The sequence below is a fragment of the Triticum urartu genome, chromosome 3, assembly GCF_003073215.2.
Source record: "Triticum urartu cultivar G1812 chromosome 3, Tu2.1, whole genome shotgun sequence".
In the NCBI taxonomy this organism is placed as follows: domain Eukaryota; kingdom Viridiplantae; phylum Streptophyta; class Magnoliopsida; order Poales; family Poaceae; genus Triticum; species Triticum urartu.
Genome location: NC_053024.1, coordinates 15,845,341 through 15,872,528, shown reverse-complemented (window position 1 = coordinate 15,872,528; position 27,188 = coordinate 15,845,341). Strand labels below are relative to the sequence as shown.

At 45.0% G+C, this 27,188-nt stretch overlaps 2 protein-coding genes across 4 annotated transcripts; one reads left to right on the top strand and one right to left on the bottom strand.

The window, feature by feature from the left end:
- The first annotated feature begins 2,346 nt into the window (after positions 1 to 2,346).
- On the top strand, positions 2,347 to 6,626 carry LOC125542407 (mediator of RNA polymerase II transcription subunit 22a-like). 3 transcript variants are annotated; one of them, XM_048705445.1, is made up of 4 exons: positions 2,347 to 2,711; positions 2,794 to 2,859; positions 3,731 to 3,965; positions 4,553 to 5,288. In XM_048705445.1, exons 1-3 carry the CDS (start codon positions 2,553 to 2,555, stop codon positions 3,962 to 3,964), a joined length of 459 nt encoding a protein of 152 aa, XP_048561402.1. In that variant the 5' UTR covers positions 2,347 to 2,552; the 3' UTR covers position 3,965; positions 4,553 to 5,288. The 3 variants fall into 3 exon arrangements, with proteins under 3 accessions (XP_048561402.1, XP_048561400.1, XP_048561401.1); XM_048705443.1 differs by lacking the exon at positions 4,553 to 5,288 and adding an exon at positions 6,140 to 6,626 and having other exon boundaries at positions 2,348 to 2,711; XM_048705444.1 differs by lacking the exon at positions 4,553 to 5,288 and adding an exon at positions 6,124 to 6,626 and having other exon boundaries at positions 2,348 to 2,711.
- A 15,290-nt stretch (positions 6,627 to 21,916) lies between these two features.
- On the bottom strand, positions 21,917 to 23,266 carry LOC125542406. Its single transcript, XM_048705442.1, has 2 exons — positions 22,451 to 23,266; positions 21,917 to 22,333 (listed from the first exon to the last, which is right to left on the bottom strand). The coding sequence occupies exons 1-2, from the start codon at positions 23,075 to 23,077 to the stop codon at positions 22,265 to 22,267; spliced, it is 696 nt and encodes a 231-aa protein (XP_048561399.1). The 5' UTR covers positions 23,078 to 23,266; the 3' UTR covers positions 21,917 to 22,264.
- Between the last annotated feature and the right edge of the window lie 3,922 nt (positions 23,267 to 27,188).

The following is a 27,188-nucleotide window of genomic DNA, read 5'->3' as shown; positions in this document are numbered from 1 at the left end:
TTACTTAGAGGCCGTCTACGCTATGATTAACCTAGATGTAACCGACTTACATGTAAACCTAGACACCCTTGATACCTATATAAACTGAGGAGTGAGGCTTGTACACGACACCTCATACACACATGATTTTCGTGGTGGATCAACCTGTAATTTGTACTCCTTTGGAATCAATCTAATCAAAGCAGGATATGGTGTATTATCTCTTCGAGAAAGCCCGAACCTGGGTAACAATCATGTGTGTATGTTAATATCGCACCGAGGTTACCGGCTCGGGACCACCCATCCAATATCTGCTGGAGTTGACTCCATCACATGAGAGTTCTGATATTGGATTTTTATTGGCCTTTTCATAGTTTTTCCTTTTTTTCCTCTTATGTTTTCTTTTGTTATCTTTGTTTCATTTTTCAACACATGTCTAATTTTTTTAATACATATTATACATTTTTGGTACACAACAGTAATATTTTTATACATGTTTAACATTTTTCATATACATGATTAATATTTTTTTTCAAATTTATATATTGATGTATACCTTTTCATACAAATTTTTTTTGTATATATCTAAAACATTTTTGTATATAAGTTTATTTGTTCAAATATGTGTTTTGAACATTTTTCGAATATGTGTTAAACATTTTTGAAATATACATTCAAACTTCTTTTGACTAATATGGAACATTTTTTTAAAACTATGCAAACATTTTTTACATTGGTAATTGTTTTTTAAAAAACTTCACAAAAATATTTTTGAAATGTGTGTTTCTTACAATATAACATACATTTTTTGAATTACACGATTTTTTTCTACATATAATATTTGACCAAAATGTCATGTATATTTTTGGAAAGGCGTGAACATTTTTGAAATGTCACATACATTTTTTAATGATACTTTTTTTTCTAAAAGTTGAGTGAACATTTTCTTACACTACATGAACATTTTTTAAATGTGGCATGAATTTTAAAATATTAACTAATTTTTTTCGTAATAAAGCTTTTTATTATTTAAAACAATATAAACAAAAGTAAAAAAACAAGTGGCCAATGTCAGTGTGACGAAACCACATGGCTACTGGCCCGCTTCCAGGGTCACCCGTAGGTTTGCACACCTGGGAGCAAACTTTTTGTTGTGCTTGGAACCTGCCCCGGAGGGTGCCCAAAGTCTTCGGGTGAACCTGTGCAACCTTTCTGTTGTGTCCATACCCTACCCAATGCCTTTGAGGTTGCTCGGAGCCTATGAACCACGTAAAATATGAGGGTAACCGTTGAATTTGAGGGCCTATATAAGGTCATATTCTTCCCCATGAAGAAGGGGACGATTACATTCTCTCTCACTTCCCTTCCCTTTCCGCTCAAATTTATTGATATTTTGGGGAGTGAAAGAGAAGTGCCCTATTTAAGTTTCTACCAAATCAAAATTTGTTCCCCTTGTATCCTTGGTAGATCTTGCTACTCTTGAAGGTTGGAGTGCCTGATGATAAATCAATTTGTGATCTTCCCCGTCGTTTATGAAGGTTTCAAGGCCGCCTCATGGTCTACCACTGGTGGTTGAGAATCGCCTTCGTGGTGTTATCTCAAGAAGAATAGTGCGATCCTTCATGGTAACACACAACACTCCAATGATGACTAGCTTCCCTCTAAGGAAGTGAACATCATGATACATCCTCGTCTTTTGGTTATACCTAACCCTAGTTTTTTACTTGTGATTTACTTTGATCATTTAACCTTGCATTAATCATATATGATTGTTTATCTCACGATAGCTATTTTTTAAACACTCCTTTATATTCTGCATTGCCTAGACTTGCTAATAGTCAATGAAAAATAATAATTATATTTGTCCCTATTCACCCGCCCCCTTTGGTCCATCTTGATCCTTTTAGCGTTGCTAAGAGACCAAACGTGCACCCCACCTTCTCTTCATGGGCCGGCCCATTAGCGATTTTGCCGACCTACTGCTATAGGATTTTGTGAGCTGTTTTTTTCTTCTCATAACTGGGTAGCATGGTACTGAAGTTTTTTGCCGGGCCACTGCTAGAGAATTTGTTGAGCTGTTTTTTTCTTTCAAAACTAGCTACTGTGCCACTAAAATGTTCCAGAATTTACAAAATGATCCAGATTTTTTAAATATTCAAGGATTTTTAAATATTCATGAGTTTTTAAAAACGTTCTGAAATTTAAAAATAGGATTTGCCGTATAGCACCCCCCCCCCCATCATCACTGGAGGAGGGTGGGCTTGATGGGCCCCCAGTCCATCCTGAGATTTTGGACTGGCTTGTAGACAAATGGAAAGTAGATATGTGTGCCGGGATTAAAAGGCCCAACAAACAAACGCACGGATTGTCTCAAAAAAGAAGAAAAAAACGCACGGGGGACAGCCGCACCGAGCCACTGCCTCCCGGTTCTGCGCTCTCTGCCGCTCCCGTCCCCCCGATCTCGCCGGCTCGCGGCCTACCTCGCCGGAAGCCGTCGCCCCCCTGCCCCCCGGCGCCACCCCTCCCGCCGTGCTCCTGCCAGCGGGTGCCCGCCGCTCGCCGGTTGTCCCGCGATGAGCAAGCCAGGCGGCAGCGCTGGCGGCGCCACGGCGGGCCCGACGGCGGCGGCCGCGGCCGCTGCGGCGCAGAAGCAGCGGGCGCTCCTCCAGAAGGCCGACGCCGACGTCAGCAGCCTCGTCGACAACTTCTCCGCCCTCATCAACATCGCCCGCGTACGCCCCCGTTCCCTCCTAGCACTCGTCGGTGCTCTCGCTTCCTGCCTAACCCTAACCCTGCGGTTCTTCCTCTTCTCAGGTCAACGACCCGCCCGTGCGCAACTCGCAGGAGGCGTTCCAGATGGACATGCGCGCCTCCCGCATGGTAACGACGACTCGCCTCACTGCGCACCAGTTGCTCGGAGATATTTTTTTTACTGTTTCAAATTGTCATGCCCCAAATTGGAGTGGTGTTCTGCCTTAAATCAAGTGCTCCATTGCCGTAGTATCCGCTTGTTTTGATTCGGTGGTGCCATATCTAGAACAGCAACATGCTATAAATTGAAGTGAGATTGATGATTATGACATATAACCAGGCTATGAAACTAGCAGTGAAGATTGAAACAGTAACGCCCAATTGAGTTGTAGTAGAAGCCCAAGCTGTCAATCCCTGTATTAATTCACAGTGCTGTACTACAAAAGCCCACAAGTAGATATCAATTATCATGTAGTCATGTGGACTTAGCAACCAGCATGACAGTGAATGAGGTGTGCCTAGGGTGAAAATGTGGATGCTAAATACAGTAATGATATGATCAAAATAGGGATCAGTTCGGTAAGGTCTATTGAGGATCTAAATCTAGATGAGCAGGGTAAGATTTCAGAAATATAAATATAATCTCTGAAGCACTCCAACCCCCGGTAGATTGATTTCATGGTCTTGGACTTTAAAACTCGGTGTCCCAATATACAGATGATGAGTGGATATAAGAAGCGAGGACTACCTTAGCTTCGGCGTCATAGTGCTGCAATTGTAACAGGTTGACACAAGAAGCAATGACTACCTTATCTTCGGCGCCTTAATTAGTGCTGCAATTGTAACAAGTTGATACAGAAACTATAGTAGCAGCTGATATGATATATGCTGTACTGCAACCTACTGTGTTTTGAGCTAATTCTAGAATACCATCAAATCTAGTATTCATTTTTCTCTATTCGTCTTCTTTGGTTGTCAAATGCTGTTTTATGTTTTCCAGGTGCATTCAGCAGACTCTCTGTTGAAACTAGTATCGGAACTTAAGAGGACAGCTATCTTTTCTGGGCTTTCTTCTTTGAGTGAGAATGTTGATAGGAGGATTGAAGTGCTCAGTCAACAGGCAGAGGAGACAGAGAGAATGCTGGAGAGGATTGGGCAGGAAGCAGCAGCAAGCCTTAAGGAGTTGGAGGCACATTACTACTCGTCTGTTGTGCGGACTCCGCTCTATGATTGAGGTGAACATATCTTGTCTTAGAAAAAAATATGTGTTTTTAGCTCTGCATCAGTTTGCTTCCTTGTATGATTCTTTACAAGGCTGTCATGTTGCATTTACCTGTAGTGTTAACCTATGGAAGCAGGAGTTTTATATGTGGTACAATAGTTTAACGAGGGTACCATCTATGTCTGTAATAACAAATGCAATGCCTATTCCAAGGAAATAGCACTGAGTCGAACAAGGACTTCATGACTCGACACGGTCAGACTTTGAAGTAGAAGGAACCATAACCAAGCAACCAAGCTTAGTATTAAAACATGTCTGTCATTGCTTGATACTAGTCCACAAGCAATACTTCAAATTTATTTACGCCCAAGTGCCCTGCATGCGTTTTATTCATTCTTTTAGATCAACAGGGAGGGCTCCCAGGCTCCATTTGATAGTAGCCCGAAAAAACACACGGACTGGTTATACAGAGTTCATTACAGATGCCACTGCTGTCAAAACTCACACAACACAATTTCGAATCCACAGAAAACTAAGAAAAGCAAAGTCCAGAAGTGCACGCCACCCCTGCTCCATCTTGATTCAGGTTACCATTTGCAGGTAGCCCCCATGCCCATCTTGAATCAGGCTACCATTCCAGGCAGCGCCAACATCGGTGATCGGAGAGTGTCCAGGACAGATGTTGGGCTTGCGGCCATCTGGGCGCCATGCACATGTAGCTTGTGAAAGAGCAAAGGTTCATCGCGCCTCACCCCCACTCCAGTAGCTCTGGTTCCTGCACCATTGTCTGAAGTCGTTGGCAGAAGAGATCTGTCTGCTCCAGCATGTGCTCCTTGAATATCAAGCGCCATCTTCTGATTGTTCTTAAAATCAGCGACCAAATCTGTTTCAAAGATAGCCAGACGACACCGTTAAATACCAAACTATTCCTGTGCTTCCACAAAGCCCAGAGTGTAGCAGCTACAATAGTATTAAACACATCAAGTCTTTTTCCAGCAATCCAATATGAAGAAACAGATTCCATATTGGTGCCCACTGGTTTGGCAAGGAAGCTACTGACTTCCTTCCAAACCATTTTGGCCACCAAACAATCAAAAAGAAGGTGTTGAACACTTTCATTTTCAGAACAGAAAACACAGTTTAAAGGCTTGTTCATCATTCTCTTCTGCAAGTTATCTCTAGTCATGATCTTACTATATGAAACTAGCCAGAGGAAAATGTGAATTCTGGGGGGAACAACCAGCTTCCAAACTGCAGGAATAAAAACTGGTGTCACACCTCTGTAGTTAATAATAGCATACAGAGAGCTAGTGGTGTAAGTGCCTGAGGCGTTGTATTGCCAAACAAGGGCATCAATATCCTCAGAGTATGAGATGCTCTTGGCAATAGCTTCCAATTAATACCATGAGTTCATCATCATGGTGTGTGTGTGTGTGGGTGGGTGGGTGGGGGGGGGGGGGGGGGGGGGGGGGGGGGGGGGGTGGGGGGGGGGGGGGGGGGGGGGGGGGGGGGGAGCACATCAGGGTTTCACCATCCCAAACCTGGTGAATTGTTTTAACTTGCTCTCTACAAACAACATAAAGCTCCCAGAAGTGCATGCGTTTTATTTTGCTGGGAATTCTGCCTCCCTTGTGGTAATTTGTCTTTACGATGAACAAATGGCTGGCAGGGGCCTTTTCCCTAAAGAAGTACGTACTAATTAAGTACTCTATGGTTATATATCAGTTGATGATTTATTGTTTGCAGTTCGGAGGCAAAGAACTTAGATAGTGAACAGTTGATGAACCATGCGGTTTGCGTTCTGGGGACGTATAGAAGTTCATGTCTTTGCATAATTTCCAATTGAGAGTTTGCGTCTGTCAGCTTAGTTGAAGAACGTGGTTGATGGCAGATAACAAGTGCCTGGGTGGATTTAACACATGTTTTTTTAGAGGAAATTTAAAACAAAACCTACCTGCTGAAATCATGGGAACTGTATGAGGACCAGCGCAAGAACTTAGGGCCTGTTCGGCTCTCCACCGGCTCTGTGAAATTACTTACCAGCTCCACAAATTTAGTCTGCAGCTCCGTCAGCTCCGCAGAGCTGAGTCCGGAGCGGAGAGACTCCGAACACCCCCTTAACTCTTTGACTTGCTCTTTTGAGCTGATTTTGATTCGTGACGCTTTTGCAGCCATTCATGGTTTCAGGATGTCTCTGGCTCCCCGCTGGTAGCAGAGTGGCGCTTACTGAACCGAGCCGCGCGCAAGGACATGGTCGATGTAACTTGTGTAAAAATCACCTTAAACTATGTGATTATTTCCAACAATGTCGTATTAATTAGCCATTGAGATAGTGTTCTAGTTCCTACCCCGTTGTCCTAATTTCTAGTTCATTTTGGAAGGTTTTTGCCATGTCTACTTCCATGATGTGTTTGCGTTCCCGTGTTTCCTTTTTCTGAGCCCCCGTGCTACTCCATTTTCTGCGAGTACCATCTGTAACCCAAACCTGCAAGTCTAGGTCCCCAACAGATTAGGCTGCTTTCCCTTTCTAGTTTAGTACCAGTAGCTGATATTCGTGTATTCTTGCATCCTCCTACTTCACGGTTGAGTGATTTTCTTGTGTCTTGCTGTACGAAATCGTCTCGGATACATTTTTTCCTATAAAAATAAAATGGATACACTCACATTCATTTTTTGAGTATGTTGTTTGGCATACACTGATGACATTATGCTCGTCAAAGTCCTTTTGTGTACGATTGCCAAAAGACAAGAATCGTGGAATGATGCGAGATTTGGGCCGTTCCGCCTCCCTTGTCCCGTCAAGTGTCAGTTCCTTCCAGGGCAGCTCTGTATGTGGCACTCGGTCCTCGATGTGGGCCAGGGAGAAGGGGTGCGTGTCGTGCGTGCGCTTCACCGGTAGTACTACGTGGTAAGTATTTTTCATTTTGCTTTGGCCTCTTTTTACCCTACCGTCGTCCCTGGTTGCTTTTGCCTTCCATGTGCATTAGCTACTGGCCTATTGACCTAGCCATAGCCAGCAGTACGAGCAAGGCATCAGAGCCTGCTGCATACTGTGATGTGAGCTGGCCGAGTCTTGGCCGTGAAGAAAACGCCCGGACTGGAGCTTGTTCCGCAAGTCCACCGAGTCAGCTGGTCAGCAGGAGGCGTAGGGAGTGTGCCGTGGCAGCAGTAGCTGGCTGGGCTGGCCGCATCATCACTCTCTCTTTTTGCCAGTGTACCTGTCGGAGCCCTGTACTACTGTACTGTGTGTAAGCTTGGGAGATGTAAAGGGTGATACGCAGCATCAGCTCGTGAATGGAGTGTGGCGGCAGTCAAATTCGCGGCACGGCTTGTGTGAACGAGAACAGAACAGATGGCCGTTGATGCCAGGGGTATTTGGCACGGCAGGCAGCCCTACATTCACCTGGAGCAATGCCAAAGAGCAGCGACACGAAGCCGGAACGTTCGTTTTTTGCCAACGAGCAGTTATTTACATTCACCTGGAGTATGATCGTCGTGATTGTAACTTAGCAACAGAGCACATAACCAGTACTCCCTCCATTCCACAATCTAGTGTCTCGTACTTTCTAAGGTTTAAGTTCTCACCGTAGTCGGTCTCGTTGGTTAAATTTATGGTCAAATTTAGATCTCGGAAAACACGGCTCACTGCATTGTGAAATGTAGGGAGTACTGGGTTCGTGAAACAGCAGAAAAATAATCATACTACTCGCTCTGTAAAAAAAACGTAAGAGCATTTGAAATAGTTTAGCGAGCGCACTTTGCCGACAGCGCAGTGGAGCGTTCGGCCAGCTCGGGCTCGCCTGCCTGGCTCCGGTTGGCTCGCGAGATCCTCTCTCCCGTCCGCTGCTGCTGGATGCAGAGTCAGTGGTCAAGTGGGATGCAACGCGCGATCAGACACGCATGTTGCCGCCGTGTTAACGTTGATGGCCGACGCGGGAAAATTCTTTATTCCCATGTTGTTTGATCTGGTATCGTGACGGCTTTGCCTGAAGCAGGAGTAGTACTAGTATACGAAGCGAGAGCGACGGGGGAAACGGAATTGCTTTGCTAGGCAGCCAGGCTGACGTGGCTGTGCCATGCTCCTACGGCTCGGCAGCCAGGCTGACGTGGCTGTGCCATGCTCCTACGGCTCCAACTTCCAAAGCCAGGCGACCCTATCAGCACCTTGACCTTCACCATGTACAGTGCCACACAGTAGTACTCCCTCAAAATTTTAGTTTTTCTGTTTTATAAGGCTCAATTTGGTTGTTTTTCATCACATGTTCAGATTCCAAGGTGCATTAAATCATTGCATGCAAGTATTAAGGCTAGTCATAGTGAAAGTATCTTAGCTAGTAACATAGCGCACTTCGAGAAAATTCTGCTTATGTGACAAGTAATTAATGAGAGGTGGTAACATAATATGTTACTGTAACATAACGCTTTCCAAGGCAAGATGAGTCTACGAGCTAATAAATGAAGCCATCTATGATACTACTAGTATGTTACTTTGCATTATGAAAGTAGTAACTTAGACTAGTGTCATATGCATGACACTAGTCTAAGTTACTCCCCACTATGACCAGTCTAAGAGAAAATTGATCAATGCATGTACTTTATGCATTGATAAACATAATTTTTTAAGGAAAACAAGTGCATTAATTAGGTGCTTTTGCAAACTATAAAAAGTATTCCACCATTCATCATCTACCTTGTTTGGTGAGATTTTTGAATTAAGCCCTATAAACCGAAAAGGAGGGAGTACTACCACACGGCGTGGACTGGAATCGAGTAGTGGTGCGACGATGCGGGTGGGCCCGGTTTGGCTTGAGCCTGTCAACCCGGCCGCCACCATGCCGTCATCAAAGCACGTGTATGTTAAACCCTCTATTTGTAGTATAACATGGATGACAGCGTCGGTAGGATGATGAATCTTTGCAAAGCATTACCGGTCATAGTAGTCCCGGGTCCCTGCTGGGTTGGCAAACTTTTTGCCCTCTTTTTATAATGGAAATGGACGACGCACATTGATTTCTTTTGGTATGGGCGGGGAGGTGGGGGGCAAAATTGTATATATGGTCCAACATACTTAGGATTTGGACAATTATCCATGCAATCCCGTGAGTGACATGGGTGACTCCTAGCGCCGCCAAATCTCGGCCGCATCCCATCCCATCCCGCCCCTCGCCGTCACCGGAGGGCGGGGGCGGCAAGGCTGCTCGTCTCTCTCTCGTGGAGTTGGCTGGCGCCTCGGAATGTCTCGGCTTCACATGGGCGCGAGCTTTTGCTGTGACCAGCGGCGGCGTGACCGGGAGCTTCCGACGGTGGCGGTGGCGCGATGTTGTGGTTGAGGCGCAACGGCGGGCATGCTTGGAGCGGGCACAATGCTCCAGTCGAGAGGCGCGGAGCCGATTTGGTGGTTGTGCGCTCCTGATCTAGCGATGGTTGCGCTTCGTGAGGCGCGCGTCGACGATGATGATTTGACTTCCGTGCTTCGGTTTCGATCATGTCGGCCCCTGGCCTGGGCAAGGCTCTCTCTGGCGAGGTGCTTGTCGGTGGTGGTGCGCTCCATCGGTGTTGGTCATTGTGTTTAACTAAATAAAATATATGATATGTTAAACTGTTTGCTCCTGCCATGCAAACCAAAGATCGTCGTTTCATCATCAAGCGGTTTAGTCGAGGGAACCGGATGTGCCTGCATACCAGCTGGCAAGTGATTTTAAACATAAATGTTGTTCGTGACCTTCTCATTCAAAGCATTATTTTTTAGACAAAGGATGGATTTTATCGGTTTAAAATGGAGCATTCAGAGGATACATAACACAGTAAGCATCTAGTGGATTTTATTGGCTCATTCGAAGCATGATAACGCAGTGGTGTACATAGAATGGGTTTGCCTCGCCACTACTTGGGACCCAAGAGGAAGAAGCTTTACATCATAATAAGTTGTTTGTATTCGATGGTATTTTTTTATAAGTTGTTTGTATTTGATGTTATTTTTTTTATAAGTTGTTTGTATTCAATGGCATTTTTTATAAGTTGTTTGTATTCAAGGGTATTTTTTATAAGTTGTTTGTATTCAATGGTATTTTTTTGCGGGTGATTATTCAATGGTGTTCGGATATTAGTTGAGAGTAACGTGATTATTGACCCTCATTATTTATGCACTAAATCTGAGAACATAACATCTACAACAAAATTGTTGTTGCGGCTTGAATTGTATCTGAAATTGGTCAATTTTAGTGTTATCCTTTAATGAAGTGTTGGTGCAAAAAAATTTCTTAAACATATGGTGGAAAGCCTTGTGCATTATGGCAGGACAAAATCAAGAAAAATTCTTAAACATATGGTGGAAAGCCTTATGGGAGGACTAAATCTGAGAACATAACATCTACAACAAAATTGTTGTTGTGGCTTGAATTGTATCTGAAATTGGTCAAGTTTAGTGTTATCCTTTAATGAAGTGTTGGTGCAAAAAAATTCTTAAACATATGGTGGAAAGCCTTGTGTATTATGGGAGGACAAAATCAAGACAATGATATTTGCTTACATTGGTAGAGGGAAACGGAAGGTATTGAAGTGAGGAAGAGGCAAGTATGTTGCTATGAAATATTAATCTGGTTCTTGATTTGAATACATTCTAGATCCGTTTCTTTTTTCTTGCCCAAGCATTGCCAAATGTCAAAGATCTGTCTTTTGTGTTATTCACTCAACAATGTTGTGTTGTTTTAACTCACATTTTTTTGTTTATTGTAGATAAATGGGTATCTTTTTTAGGATGGGAGAAGAAAACAGAGTTGGGGACTATGATGGGCTCTTCGATGTAGGCCATGGACACTGGTCATAAGAGCGTGCAATGAACACTGCCTAGGAGCAAGTGGACTTGATGATAAAAAAATGTTGAGGTAGTCCGAGGAGGAAAAACATGCCACGGGCCTCTCAAGAAAGATTTTTGGCAGTCTAGAATGTTCTAATTCTATAGGTAATCTAAATTTCTTATTATGTTTTTCATCCATCGTAATACATAGCATACCCACATACATGACGTTTTAGATCCCTACTCAGTGGATGTTTTTGCATTGTTTTCGCCATTTATGTATTTTGCTTTCGCCATTTATTGAATTATTATTGGGACTATCCAATGTTTCCAGCATACCAGCCAAATTTTTAGGATTGGATTGAAGAGATTATGTTGTTGAGGTTATAAACATGGTTAGTGTTTGGTTAGAGGGGAAATTGTTTGCCACAAGGATAAAATCTCGATTGAAGAGTACGCATATCAGCTCCGAATTGCATTGGAAGGTATAAAAGGATAAAGTTGCGGGATCGGAAGACTATTCACTTGCATTGTTTGCCACCAAGACTGAAATTCCTCAACTTGAAGTCGACTTGAACCAGCATGTCTTCTCCCCAAGTTATGATAGGAGGGTCAAGGTGTATGTCCCTAGTTCTTCTTGCTGGAATTTTGTCTATTTTGGGCCTAGCCCAATAGCAGTTTCAGAAATTCCTAATAAATCCTAGAGGCCCACACAGCCCATTTGTGCAAGGCAAGAGGTGGAACAAAAGTTTAGTCCCACATTGCTAGTTTAGGGGGAGTTGGACCTCTTTATAAAGGAGGTTCTTTCCCACATGTATGAGCATGAGAACAATAGGGACATCCACGCGCGCTCCTCTTCCGCCGCCCGCCTCGCCACGCCTCGTCACGCCGCGCCGCGGGTTGCGGGAATGAGCCGAGCCGATGTCTAAATTTTTGCCACGCACGACGGGTATACAAAAGGTCATGTGGGAGTTTAAACGTTTTTCTGTAGTGGACACTGAATTCGAACGGCGCGCCTCTTCGGCCGCTGCCTGTTCGCTTCGTCTCCCTTCGTTGCTTCACCTCCCGCCGCAGCCTCTTCGCGTCCTTCTCCTGTGCCTATATAAGAGAGGTCGCTCCTCTCCAGAGAGACACACCAGAAGATCCCCTTCCTCTCGCCACAAGTTCCTGAGCACTGCGCTGCTGCTACGATCTTTCCCATCCCGGCTTGCGGCGTGCATAGCAGGTCGGGACAGTAGGCCTCCGAAACCGCACCTTTTGAGTCCTGTACGGGAGAAGGGTGATAAGGTTTTTGGGGAGCGCTCAGCGCGACTACTGGCTGCTTCATCATGGACGATCCGGTCGCCGACGACTACTTCCCCGACGACGACTTCTTCCCCGACGTCCACGACCTCCTCGACGACATGGTAGGCGAGGACACCGACCCCAAGTCCAGCGCTTCTGCTGCTGCTGTCCCGTACGTGTTCTTGTCTTTACTGTTAAAGGTTATGCAGCAGTTCCTTGTTCTAGTCCTTGTCCTACACATGATATGTTCTACTTCATATATGCAACTAGTTCTACTGTCTGCTATAGATATGCTAGGCTACGGTTCATATATGCATAAACTATTTACCTTCTCTCTGTCAGAACATATGACTTGTTTTATCTCTATTATATTACTCATGCTTTATCTAGTATTTCTGTTAATAAAATCATTTGGTAAATTGCTCATATTTCCAACAATCCAAAAACCTTATTATAGGCAATTTACCCCAAGTGGTTTTGCTGCTTCCATGAGACCTCCTATGTTTGAGGGTATCCACTATAAGAGGTGGCGCGTGAGAGCAGTCTTATGGTTTCAAACCATGAGTTGCTATGACGCCACTCTCGGCAAACCTGAAGGAGAGCTTGATGCTCAACAGGCACAAGCTTTTCAGAAAATGGATACTCTGTTTAAGGCTGCTCTCTTGAGTGTTCTTTGTGAGAACATAGTTGATGCTTATGCGTCAATTGATAATGGAAAAGATATGTGGGATGCACTCGAGGCCAAGTTTGGGGTCTCAGATGCTGGCACTGAGCTGTACATCATGGAGCAATTCTATGATTACAGGATGACTGAAGAGCGCTCCGTGGTTGAGCAAGCTCATGAGATACAGTCATTTGCTAGAGAACTTGAGCACTTCAGTTGTATGCTACCGGACAAGTTTGTTGCCGGAGGTATCATCACTAAGCTTCCTCCTTCATGGAGGAACTTTGCTACCTTGCTGGAGCATAAGAGGCAGGAGTTTTCCGTCCCGGATCTCATTGGCACTCTTGATGTTGAAGAAAAGGCGAGAGCAAAGGACACACGTGCTCGAGGTATTGAGGGAGGATCTAGTGCCAATGTGGTACAGAAGCAGAACTTCTAGCCCCACAAGTTCAAGAACAAGGGCAAGTTTGATGGTAAAGCAAAGTTTGATGGGAAGAACAAGGCTGTGCAACACATGAACTTCAAGAAGAAGAATGGCAAGAAGAAAGGTGCTTGTCATGTGTGTGGGGATCCTGATCATTGGGCTCCTAGTTGCCCTAATCGCTATGACAAGCGTAATCCTGGGAAAGGCGGCAAGACCGCTAATGTTGTCATTGGAGACACTGACATGAAGGATGCTGGGTATGGTATATTTCCCACTATTCTTTCAGTATGTCATTCTCCTGACTGGTTGATTGACACGGGTGCTAATGTGCATGTATGCGGTGATATTTCCATGTTTTTGTCTTATCAGACCGCAGGGACTTCAACCGTGCTGATGGGAAACGGTTCAAGTGCTTCTGTTCGTGGTGTTGGCACGGTCGATCTGAAGTTTACTTCGGGGAAGATCGTGCGGCTGAAGAACGTGCATTATGTCCCCTCCGTCAATAAAAATCTTGTTAGCGGATCTCTTCTATGTAGAGATGGCTACAAGCTTGTCTTTGAGTCGAATAAATTTGTAATATCCAAGTATGGAACCTTTGTTGGTAAAGGCTATGAGTCAGGAGGCTTGTTTCGTTTATCCTTATCAGACGTTTGCAATAAAGTTGTTAATCATATTTGCAACAATAGTGAATCCAATGTGTGGCATTCACGTCTCTGTCATGTTAACTTTGGTTGCATGTCGCGACTAGCGAAGTTGAACTTAATCCCTAGTTTCACCACCGTCAAGGGATCTAAGTGTCAAGTGTGTGTGCAAGCTAAGCAACCTCGTAAGTCTCACACGACTGCGGAAATAAGAAATCTTGCACCACTAGAGCTCATACATTCAGATCTATGTGAAATGAATGGTGTTTTGACAAAAGGTGGAAAGAAATATTTCATGACGTTGATTGATGACTCCACTAGATACTGCCATGTGTATCTTCTGAAATCTAAGGATGAGGCTTTGAACTTTTTCAAGATCTATAAAGCCAAAGTGGAAAACCAACTTGATCGAAAAATCAAGAGGCTTAGGTCCGACCGTGGTGGAGAGTATTTTTCCAATGAATTTGATGCTTTTTGTGCGGAACATGGTATAATTCATGAGAGGACGCCTCCCTATTCACCTCAGTCAAATGGGGTGGCCGAAAAAAAGAACCATACTCTAACTGATTTGGTTAACGCCATGTTAGACACATCGGGTCTCTCCAAGGCATGGTGGGGGAGGCGATATTGACAGCATGTCATGTCCTGAACCGAGTCCCCACAAAGAACAAAGAGATAACTCCATTCGAGGAATGTGAGAAGAAAAGGTTAAAACTCTCTTATCTGCGAACATGGGGTTGTTTGGCGAAAGTCAATGTTCCAATTCCAAAGAAGCGGAAGCTTGGACCAAAGACTGTGGATTGTGTTTTTCTGGGATATGCTTTTCATAGCATTGGCTATAGATTCTTGGTTGTAAAATCTGAGGTACCTGACATGCATGTCGGTACGATCATGGAGTCGAATGATGCGACTTTCTTTGAAGATATCTTTCCCATGAAAGATATGGCTACCTCATCTAATCAGGAGATGCCTAGTTCATCGAATCAGGAACCAGTTACAATTACCGAACCTACCATTTCGATGAACACTTCGAAAGTCCTGTGGAGGAGAACAATGAAGTTCCTACCAGGAGCAAGAGACAGAGGACTGCAAAGTCCTTTGGTGATGATTTTCTTGTGTATCTCATAGATGACACTCCCAGTACTATTTCAGAGGCCTATGCATCTAAAGATGCTGACTACTGGAAGGAAGCGGTTCGTAGCGAGATGGATTCCATCTTAGCAAATGAAACTTGGGAGATAATTGATCGTCCTTATGGGTGCAAACCTATAGGATGCAAATGGGTATTCAAGAAGAAGCTTAGGCCTGATGGTACTATTGAAAAGTACAAGGCTCGGCTCGTGGCTAAGGGTTATACCCAAAAGGAAGGTGAAGACTTCTTTGATACTTACTCACCTGTGGCTCGACTGACCACTATTCGAGTTCTACTTTCACTAGCTGCCTCGCATGGTCTTCTCGTTCATCAAATGGATGTTAAGACTGCTTTCCTAAATGGAGAGTTGGACGAGGAAATTTATATGGAACAACCAGATGGGTTTGTACTAGATGGTCAGGAAGAGAAAGTGTGCAAGTTGCTGAAGTCTTTGTATGGACTTAAGCAAGCACCCAAACAGTGGCATGAGAAGTTTGAAAGAACTTTAACAACTGCAGGCTTTGTTGTGAACGAAGCCGACAAATGTGTGTACTATCGCCATGGTGGGGGCGAGGAAGTTATCCTGTGCTTGTATGTCGATGACATACTGATTTTCGGAACAAATCTGAAACTTATTAAGCAGGTCAAGGATTTCCTATCTCGTTGTTTTGAGATGAAGGATTTAGGAGTGGCTGATGTCATTCTGAACATCAAGTTGTTGAGAGACGATGATGGTGGGATTACTTTGCTTCAATCTCACTATGTGGAAAAGATCTTGAGTCGCTTTGGCTATAGTGACTGCAAGCCCTCTCCAACACCATATGATGCTAGTGTGTTGCTTCGAAAAAATCGAAGAATTGCTAGAGACCAATTGAAGTATTCTCAGATTATTGGCTCGCTTATGTACTTAGCCAGTGCTACAAGACCTGACATCTCTTTTGCTGTTAGCAAACTGAGTCGGTTTGTTTCAAAATCAGGAGATGTGCATTGGAAAGCTCTAGAAAGAGTTTTGCGTTATTTGAAAGGCACTGCAAATTATGGAATTCACTACACCGGGCATCCAAAGGTGCTTGAAGGGTATAGTGACTCAAACTGGATCTCAGATGCTGATGAGATAAAGGCCACGAGCGGTTATGTATTCACGCATGGAGGTGGCGCTGTTTCTTGGAAGTCTTGCAAGCATACCATCTTAACGAGGTCAACAATGGAAGCAGAACTCACAGCACTAGATACAGCTACGGTCGAAGCAGATTGGCTTCGTCGGCTCTTGAATGACTTACCGGTTGTTGAGAAACCTGTACCGGGTATCCTTATGAACTGCGACAATCAAACTGTGATCACGAAAGTGAGAAGCTCAAAGGATAACATGAAGTCATCAAGACACGTTCAGAGAAGGTTATAATCTGTCAGAAAAATGAAAAACTCCGGAGTTATTGCATTGGATTATATCCAAACGTCTAAAAATCTGGCAGATCCTTTTACTAAGGGTCTATCACGTAATGTGATAGATAATGCATCGAGGGAGATGGGTATGAGACCCACAATATGAGTTGTTCACAGTGGTAACCTATTCTTTGTGATCGGAGATCCCGTGAATTAGATGTGGAAGACAAGCTGTTGGTCAACTGAGAGGAGAGTATCCTTACTATTCACAATACCACTCCATGAAGATGCAATACTCTCCTATCTGCATGGCAGGTTGATGTATATCTTAATGTGTTCTAAGTGGCTTATTTAAGCAGAGATGTTATCCTGCAGAACATCTTTTGAAGAAACACACCTATATGAGTCTGATTGTCAAACGTCGCAATCTATGAGAGTAGGGTTCTCTCTAGTAAACTCATGAAAGGTCACGGAGTATGACGCATAAGCTCCACCCGCGGGGAAGACCCACGGTAGCCACGTATCGGTCAAGGCTTTATGTGAAGCTAGATTCGCAGAAAACTTGCAGTTCAAGGCCCAGTCCACTGTTCAAGTTGCTTACTAGTGTAGCATAGAGTTCTAGGTGGAAGTTCAACTTAACAGTCTCCACTGCAGTACCGGTATATAAAACAGTGTTTTGGAACCAAAGGCAAATTTTTGTGTGCCTCTGGGATCTGGTGGGGGATTGCTGGAATTTTGTCTATTTTGGGCCTAGCCCAATAGCAGTTTCAGAAATTCCTAATAAATCCTAGAGGCCCACACAGCCCATTTGTGCAAGGCAAGAGGTGGAACAAAAGTTTAGTCCCACATTGCTAGTTTAGAGGGAGTTGGACCTCTTTATAAGGGAGGTTCTTTCCCCACATGTATGAGCATGAGAACAAGAGGGACATCCACGCGCGCTCCTCCTTCGCCGCCCGCCTCGCCACGCCACGCCTCGCCTCGCCACGACGCGCCGCGGGTTGCGGGAATGAGCTGATGTCTAAATTTTTGCCACGCACGACGGGTATACAAAAGGTCACGTGGGAGTTGAAACGTTTTTCTGTAGTGGACACTGAATTCGAACGGCGCGCCTCTTCGGCCGTTGCCTGTTCGCTTCGTCTCCCTTCGTTGCTTCACCTCCCGCCGCAGCCTCTTCGCATCCTTCTTCTGTGCCTATATAAGAGAGGTCGCTCCTCTCCAGAGAAACACACCAGAAGATCCCCTTCCTCTCGCCACAAGTTCCTGAGCACTGCGCTGCTGCTATGATCTTCCCCATCCCGGCTTGCGGCGTGCACCGCAGGTCGGGACAGTAGGCTTCCGAAACCGCACCTTTTGAGTCCTGTACGGGAGAAGGGTGATAAGGTTTTTGGGGAGCGCTCAGTGCGACTACTGGCTACTTCATCACGGACGATCCGGTCGTCGACGACTACTTCCCCAATGACGACTTCTTCCCCGACGTCCACGACCTCCTCGACGACATGGTAGGCGAGGACACCGACCCCAAGTCCAGCGCTTCTGCTGCTGCTGTCCCGTACGTGTTCTTGTCTTTCCTGTTAAAGGTTCTGCCGCAGTTCCTTGTTCTAGTCCTTGTCCTACACATGATATGTTCTACTTCATATATGCAACTAGTTCTACTGTCTGCTATAGATATGCTAGGCTACGGTTCATATATGCAGAAACTATTTACCTTCTCTCTGTCAGAACATGTGACTTGTTTTATCTCTATTATATTACTCATGCTTTATCTAGTATTTCTGTTAATAAAATCATTTGGTAAATTGCTCATATTTCCAACACTTCTAGCCAACCACCAAGTAGCCACACAAATGAAGTCGAGGTGAATGCTAGTGCCATAGTAATTCAAAAGCATGCAGATGCTCGTGGTGATGATGTGCAAAAGCAAGAGATTCATTATAATCTCATCAGTAACTTGGATGCCATCGTCTTGTAGCAGGACATGGATCATGAGTTGTCGGGCATGGCTCGGATGAAAGGGTCCGGAGGAAAAATTGGACAAGGATATTCACAGAGCAAGAAAGCCAAATCTTCTTTGAGTTGTCGGGCAAGGAAAGAAGTACTACCATTGTTTCGTGATCTTAGCCTTGCCAACAAGGTCGTAGTTGATGGCGGCATGAACCTGGGGCTGTTTGAACGAACACCATGCCCGAAAGTAGGTGAACCAAGGCCAGATAACGAGGACGAGAATGCTCATTTGAAGAAAGGCGTGAAGTTTGGGTGCTTGTAGGAGTTCAAGGTGTGCCTGAGTGACTATGCCATTTGGAACCATAGGCCATATGTTGTTGGGCATTCCAACCAAAAGGTGTGTTACACCATGAAATGTGACAAACAAGGTTCCCATGGAAGGTCCGTGGAATAAGAATTCATGAAATCGGGTAATGGGTATTGCAAAGTTGTGTAGCCACTCACAACTGCCCACCATCATTGAAAGATGATTGTAGTAAGGGACACCGTCAACTCATGTCTGAGTTTCTCAAGTACAAATTAATGAAAGAGATAGCCTGTGATCCAACCGTGAAGGTGAAGTTTTCCATGAGTACGGTGAAAGGACGATACAAATACAATATCAAGTATGGGAAGACATAGAAGGCCAAGGCAAACGCTATTAGGATGTTGCATGGCGATTATACACAAGCATACAATATCCTCTCGTGGATGTTGGGAGTGATTGCACATAGGCACCCGGGCGGGAATTACAGGCAATGCATCGATGCATTTAAGCATTGTAGGCCTTGGATCATGTTGCTCGTCATCCTTGCCATGTCATGTCATTGCATATCATGAACATGTTGAATCTTCCTCGTAGTAGTAAGATTGCATTCGTTGTTCTTTCCGGTGTTGCTTTGCTTCTCCATGAATAGGACAGAGATGATGTGAGATACGAGCAAGGCTTGATCTTCTACCAAACGTGGACATCAGGCAATGCTTACCATCTTTGATCATATCTGGTCCCATGCTTCCCCCTGCTGCATGTATTGGCTTTTCGATGTTGTAGTGTGTCCTCATACCTATCTGATGCATAGCCTATTTTTTTCACTCCACTATATTGCCTTGGTATTACTTGATCCCATCATGACATGCTTGTTTGTGTAGAAGCCTAGTTAAACTTGCCTTATAGTACTATGCATGCTTAGGATTTATGTTTTACCATGCTATATCCTCCTGTTGTTACCTTGGTTTATTACACTATTAAACTAGTTTAGATGGACTCCGTTATTAATGATGCTATGTGTGAAATATGAGATTTAAGTTAGGAAGGTAATGGTGGGAGGCCACGTTTGAGCACATGGTGTTTTGCCTCACTCGACCTAACTAGGACCAGAGTTCTTGGGAACCCGATTCAAGATGAGCGCGCTAACCACATGTGTGAGTGGTTTATGGGACCCCATTTGACCGGTACCTGAAACCGTAGACATTTCCAGGAGCCGCAACGGTGGTACTATATTTATTTCTTAGGCCAGAGCCATTAGGGGGTTGACCTCGGATGAGGGCATCATCCTTCGTGGTGGTTCAAACTTACAATGAAGCTAATACCTTGGGGTTGACCCTGTCCTTTGGCAACCCATCTTGGAACCTCACTTATTCAATTGAGACCGATCCGGAGCTACGACTGGACTTCCGATTCGGGTGTCAACTCAAGCGAGTGTCTTCTTGGACTTGGATGTAGCTAGGGGAGTGTCATGCCGTTTCAAATCTTCTGGTTCATACCATTACGGGCCAACAACTGGTTTTGATGGGCGTGCGTGTGGGTACATTGGTGCAACTCTGCAAGGATAAACCTATTCGAGTAGTTGTGTCCGCGGTTAAGGATGATTTGGATCTTGCTGACTTGATCATAGCACAACTTCAACTTATAATCTCTAAAACTTTCCCATCCTTAATTTTGTTAGTAATAGAGCTGCACACTCCAACAAGTCTTCGCTTTATTTTTTTAGCCTTCTAAAGCATTTGCATTCTTTACCTATCCAACGTGTAATTCACTTCTATTGTAGGAGTTGTATCTTGGCCGAAGGACTTTTTTTGCGGGGTAAAAGGGAATTTATTCCATAGTAACAAGTTTCAATCTGCTAATACAATATTATAAATGAAAGGGGGAGACTGTTGCAACCAACAAGTACGAGCATAATTAGCGAGACAATGTGAAACCGTGTTCTGTGATCTCAGCATCTTCACAGCTTTAAACTCCCTGACAAGCATGTAGTTCTTGACTTCCTTTACCAATTGCCCAAAGACCCTTGTTGTGTTCATTCGTTGTATGTGTTGTATATGTATATGTTGTTGTTACAGACTTTCCTTATATGTGTTCTGATATCCACGGTTGTTCCATATGACACATGTTTCGACGTGTTCATTATGTGAAGCTTTAGCGCCTTAGGATTGTCATTATGCGGAGGCTAGTGGGATTGCTAGATCTGCTTAGTGCCGATCCCGGGGTGCTACAGTACCGTCGGATTGGCTTCACCCAACGGCCAATATTCAAAGTTCAAGTTATTGGTACACTACTACTTAGTGGTGTAGATATAGTTATGAATCTGACGGGCTATCAAGTGCAAAGCATAGTATTGCTACAAAGAAAAAGACATGAAAATTATATGCCGTTTGGATAGAACAAAGAAAAGCTCAAAAGACATGAATAAGCTGCCAGACCATAAGGGTTGGGATCACAGAAATATCCTCCAAACAATACAAAGAGGAGCAGCTCAAAAGAAGGCCGACACGGGCATACGTACCACTCAATGTTTGTCTCAACGGATGCACAAAAGTAGGCCGGGAAGTGCACACCAAATAGGTCCGAAGGGGACGGTGCATGGGCCAAATTCCTGCATGGACACAGTGGATCCGCCATCATGCGTACGCTTATCCCAGCAGCATTTGCATGCATGTCAATGTTGCGTCCCATAACTAGGGTGGGTGCACTGTCAGTGGTTATCCGTACGAGCTGCCGATCCTGGCCCTCCGTTGCCAAATCAGACGGTCCGGAGAGCAGAGGACCACGATAACTCACCATGTGGACAAACAACGATTCGATCCAGACACCTGTTCCAAACAGTACTATGATTTTTGCACCATCCATGACAAATAACGGCGCCTGAGCGCGTAACGTAACCTCATTTTAAGCTAAAAAAATACGTAACCTTGTTTTTTTTAGGGTACGTAACCTCCTTTAGATGCTAGTGTCAGCCATAGCCCATAGAGCGTGCGTGGACGGAGCCCATGGACCGGGTCTCACCCACAAAGCGCGCGGCGTCACCGAACGAACGAACTTGGGGAACGGCCCACGACCACGACAGGGACCACCGGTGATGAGATACGTGCCTGTCAACCAACTCCAACTCACTCGGCCCTCACTGACACGCCGGCCCCACGAGCAAACAGGAAACAAACAGGCGACGGGAAAAGGCTCTGCCCCTCTCTGCCCAGCGCCCACCGCCTAGGCCGGCCGAGCGGTGCCAGGGTTTCGAAGCCGCCCGGTCCCACGCGCCAGACAGCCAGAAGCCCAAGCCTCCCCGTGCTCGCGCTCACTACTCACCACGGCAATTAGCACCAACAAAACATCTTCTAGAAATGCAAAAAGGAGAAAAATTTCCATGCACAGCAGAAGCATTGAGATTGCAACGGAGGTCGATGTTAATTAACGATTGTACTGAGTGGACCATCGAGGACAGTGCACTTAGGAGCACACCACATTGCGTCCTCCCAATCCGCTGACGATGATACGAACCACAACCACCGCTACTACCAGAGAATCACTGACTAGTCATCAATCATCACTTGCACTTGCTGCTACGACTACAGTTCAATGCTGGGATTCATATCAGCCCGACGCTATATGACCAATTAATGGATGGATTATGTAGAGCTCACAATGGCGGCGACCAATTGATTTGTGAATTGCGATCGGCGAATTCGCTCTGCTTTGCTTACTGTTGGGTTGAGTTGAGCGGGAGCGGGTCAGCGATCGTCCGGCACCCGGTACACCTCGGCGGTGATCTCCGATAGCCACGCGCCGGGAAGTAGCATCTGGGGACGGGGAGTTTCACGGAATTACAAACGGGTCCCTGAGGGAGGAGCGGCAGGGGCTGGAATGTAAGGGGAGGGGAGGAGCAGAGGAGGCACGGGACGGAGGGACGAACTCACATCGAGCTGCTTCTGCACGGCGCGGGGCCGGCGGCGCCGGGGGCGGCGGCGCGGGCGCGCGCCGGTCAGCGCGTACACGTCCTCCTCGATCTCCTCGGCGGAGAGCGTCGCGGAGAACCGCGCCCTGTCGAGCGCGTCGGCGCGGACCAGCCTCCGCTCGCGCTCCGACGCCTGGGGCGAGGCGCTCGCGCCGGGCGCGGGGGACGGCATCAAGGCGCGGCGGCGTCGTCGGGTGCGCGCCTTCGACGGACGCGGAGAGGCCGCCTCGCCGGCCCCCGGGGACTCGTCGTCCTCCGCGGCGCTGCCACCGCCGGGCGCCGCCGCCGCCGCCGCCGAAGCCTCGCGGAGGCCGAGGAGGAGCCTCTCGCTGACCTCGTCGAGCTGCTGCGAGGAGGACCGCCTGGCCGGGGCGATGGCGTCGCCGGCGCGGTTGACGGGGGCGCAGCGCAGCATCCGGTGGCTCCCCCACGTCTTGAGCGTCGACGGGAGCGACGACAGGGCCCCGCGGCGCGCGCTCGACGGCGTAATCACCGCCTCCACGGCCGCGCCCCCCGCCTCCCCGGCGCCGCCTCCCGCGGTGGGATCCGACGGCAGAGCCGCGGGCGGCGGCTCCGCCGAGATCACCATGGCCGGGGGCGACGTCGCGCCCTCAACCCCCGCCCCTGCAGCCGCTCCGGCTCTGGCCGCGGTGGCGGCGGCGGCGGCGGCGAGATGGGTAGGGCGTGGACGTGGTGAGGAGGAGAGGAGAGCGAGATGGACGAAGAGGGGTGGGTTGCCTGGGCGAAAGGAAAAATAGATGGAATAGTAGGCGTCGGGGGTGAATAAGTATCGGGGGCCGCGTGTGCGTGCGTGAGTCCAGCGGGGGTATTATCGGGCTTTCGCCTCTGATTTATGTTTTCTTTGTGGATTATTATGGGATGGCGTGTGTTTTGCTGTTTGACGTGGACTGGTGTGTACACTCCATTTCTCTTCGAATTTCTCATTCCATTTTTTCTAAATCATCCCATTTCATTACATATGGATCGCCATTTTTCTTTTGAGAAATGTTTCAGTATATCTGATTACAAACTTTTTTTCTTCATATATTTCTACAGGCAACATACATTTCGCTAGTCAATTTGATGACGAAAACCATGCCCTCTTTACAAACCCGGATAGAGGCAGTACTTTGTTCGTAAATACATATTGTCAATAGCACTAAAACTTTCATCATTTTTTATTATTTAAACGTTTAAAACAATTCAGTAGCGAGGTTGACGCAAATATTTTTACATTTTCATGAAAAACAGTATTGGAATCTGTTTTTTGTGTTTTCTTACTGACTCTTTCAACTCATCCGATGATAAATTCCATTAGCCCCTTTAGTACTAAAGCAATAACAATTAATATGGATCGGAGAGAGTATATACTATTTAGAGGCATCATATGTTTCGCAAATCAAATTGATGACTAAAATTCCATGGCCGCTTCACAAATCTGGATAGAGGTAGTAGTAATGTGTTCATAAATACATGTTATCATATCACTCATTTTGATTATTTAAACATTTAAAACATTTCACATCGTAACATAAAACTAATATATTTTTATTTTCATGAAAAATGGTATTGTAATATATTTTGTGTTTGCTAACCAACTTTTTTAAAAAAAATACTAACATAATATTTCATTCTTTCCTTGTAAGAGGGTGCATAAAAATCACCAGCTTTCAATAAAAAAGTGCATGGCTAACTATGATTAACTGACAATCTATATTTATAAGTTTTTTAGGATACATTACTACGAGCGTTCATTGGATCATCCACCAATCCTTCACCCGTCGTCGTAACCTTCCCTTCGAGCAATGACGCGTCTCTACCACACTTCTGTCCACGCAACCGTTTTCGGTTCCAAGTTTAGAGCATAAGAGGTAAAATAGGAAGTTGGTATTCGTATCTTAGATGTGCAACATGTTATACAAGACATATTGATGAAAAATTATGTCATGTATAAGACACCTTGACACTAGATTTTGAGCTCATTTGATGAGAGGGGTTTCTAAACCAATGGCAATCAGGGATCGGAGGGGATTTGGTGATCGCCTCCCCTCCATCCAATTTCCTCAATTTTTCCTTCCACCCCAAACCCCTCACATCCCTAATCCCTTTTCTACAAATAATTTATTTGGTAGACATGGTTAGATGCATGGTAAAACTCATATCATTCTAGAATTAGATAACAAAAATCCATTTGCTTTCAGTAGTCAGGAGACTTCCTGGTCTGAAAACTTTCAGTAGGCCTTAGAACATCCAGGCAAAAGACTGTGTTGTTGGTATCATCATATTGACTTACCCTAGCTTATAAATGTGGTTGAGGAAGAACAATTGGCATGGTGCTACCATATGATTTTTGTAGAAGACTATCCAAATATGAACCATTTGTGGATTCTCTCGTCAAATTGACGGAGCGAGGAGAGTGATGGATATAATAGCGTATGATGATGATAACGGTATGCTTTTCTTACGTGTGGATGTTGGCCTCTACGTTGTTCAACTTGAGTCAATCAATCCGTGAACTTAACGGAATATGTTTTTATGATAAATGAGGATCAGGGCTGAGATTTCACGGGCCCTGGGAGAAACTAAAATTGAGGCCCTCCATGGAGCTCTTAATTTTGAAATTTCTGAAAATTACATTTTGAAGTTTCAAAAAATCTAAAAAACACGCAGGTTCATACAGATGTATAATACATATGCGTAAAATTTAAAGATCGTATACATTATGGTGAGAGCTACATAAAAAGACAAAATCATGATTTTGAAAGTGATGAAGAGTATGTATATTGTTCACTATTAAAAATGCATGATTTTTTCTTTTTGTATAGGTCTCGCCATAATTTATTTCATCATCAAAATTTATACACATGTAAAACACATCCATAGAAACATGTATGATTTTTTCAAGAAACGTCTGAAAAAATTCAAACCGTGATTTTTGATTTTTTAGAAAGAGAGCTCCATGGAGCTCATCCTCCAAAATGCCCTACTCCCCTTATATGCTTATCTAAAATGTATATGGATTGTATGCATATAAAAATAATTACTCCCACACCCAAAATGCAAGACATGCTTGATTTTCCATGGTATTCAATGCATAATTTTGATTGTTAGTACATACTGTTCTATATGGATTGTACATTTGTGAATTATACTAGAAGCCAATGCGTTGCAATGGGAAATAAATATTTTCTACCTCTTGAGCACTGCGTTGGTTTTCCCTTGAAGAGGAAAGGGTGATGCAGTAGAGCAGCGTAAGTATTTCCCTCAGTTTTGAGAACCAAGGTATCAATCCAGTAGGAGGCCACGCACGAGTCCCTCGTACCTACACAAACAAATAAACTCCTCACAACCAACGCGATAAAGGGGTTGTCAATCCCTTCACGGTCACCTACGAGAGTGAGATCTGATAGATATGATAAGATAATATTTTTGGTATTTTTATGATAAAGAGAAATAAAGATGCAAGTAAAATAAATGGCAAAGGAAATAACTAAGTATTGGAAGATTAATATGATGGAAAATAGACCCGGGGGCCATAGGTTTCACTAGAGGCTTCTCTGGAGAGCATAAGTATTACGGTGGGTGAACAAATTACTGTTGAGCAATTGACAGAATTGAGCATAGTTATGAGAATATCTAGGTATGATCATGTATATATAGGCATCACGTCTGAGACAAGTAGATCGACTCCTGCCTGCATCTACTATTATTACTCCACACATCGACCGCTATCCAGCATGCATCTAGAGTATTAAGTTCAAGAGAACAGAGTAACGCTTTAAGCAAGATGGCATGATGTAGAGGGATAAACTCATGCAATATGATATAAACCCCATCGTGTTATCCTCGATGGCAACAATACAATACGTGCCTTGCTGCCCCTACTGTCACTGGGAAAGGACACCGCAAGATTGAACCCAAAGCTAAGCACTTCTCCCATTGCAAGAAAGATCAATCTAGTAGGCCAAACCAAAGTGATAATTCGAAGAGACTTGCAAAGATAACCAATCATACGTAAAAGAATTCAGAGAAGATTCAAATATTGTTCATAGATAAACTTGATCATAAACCCACAATCCATTGATCTCAACAAACACACCGCAAAAGAAGATTACATCGAATAGATCTCCACAAGAGAGGGGGAGAACTTTGTATTGAGATCCAAAAAGAGAGAAGAAGCCATCTAGCTAATAACTATGGACCCGAAGGTCTGAAGTAAACTACTCACACTTCATCGGAGAGGCTATGGTGTTGATGTAGAAGCCCTCCGTGATCGATGCCCCCTCCGGCGGAGCTCCGGAAAAGGCCCCAAGATGGGATCTCGTGGATACAGAAAGTTACGGCGGTGGAATTAGGGTTTTGGCTCCGTATATGGTAGTTTGGGGGTACGTAGGTATATATGGGAGGAAGGAGTACGTCGATGGAGCAACATGGGCCCCACGAGGGTGGAGGGCGCGCCTGGGGGGTAGGCGCGCCCCCTACCTTGTGCCTTCCTCGTTGATTGCTTGACGTAGGGTCCAAGTCCTCTGGATCATGTTCGTTCCGAAAATCACGTTCCCGAAGGTTTCATTCCATTTGGACTCTGTTTGATATTCTTTTTCTGCGGAACCCTAAAATAGGCAAAAAACAACAATTCTGGGCTGGGCCTCTGGTTAATAGGTTAGTCCAAAAAATAATATAAAAGTGTATAATAAAGCCCA

Excerpts from the sequence above, each read along its gene's own strand:
- LOC125542407 (XM_048705443.1), top strand. The coding sequence starts at position 2,553 with ATGAGCAAGCCAGGCGGCAGCGCTGGCGGCGCCACGGCGGGCCCGACG. Across the intron at positions 2,712-2,793 it reads CCCTCATCAACATCGCCCGC|GTCAACGACCCGCCCGTGCG; the intron begins GTACGCCCCCGT and ends TCCTCTTCTCAG. Across the intron at positions 2,860-3,730 it reads ACATGCGCGCCTCCCGCATG|GTGCATTCAGCAGACTCTCT; the intron begins GTAACGACGACT and ends TATGTTTTCCAG.
- LOC125542406 (XM_048705442.1), bottom strand. The coding sequence starts at position 23,077 with ATGGTGATCTCGGCGGAGCCGCCGCCCGCGGCTCTGCCGTCGGATCCC. Across the intron at positions 22,334-22,450 it reads CCGTGCAGAAGCAGCTCGAT|ATGCTACTTCCCGGCGCGTG; the intron begins GTGAGTTCGTCC and ends CCCCGTCCCCAG.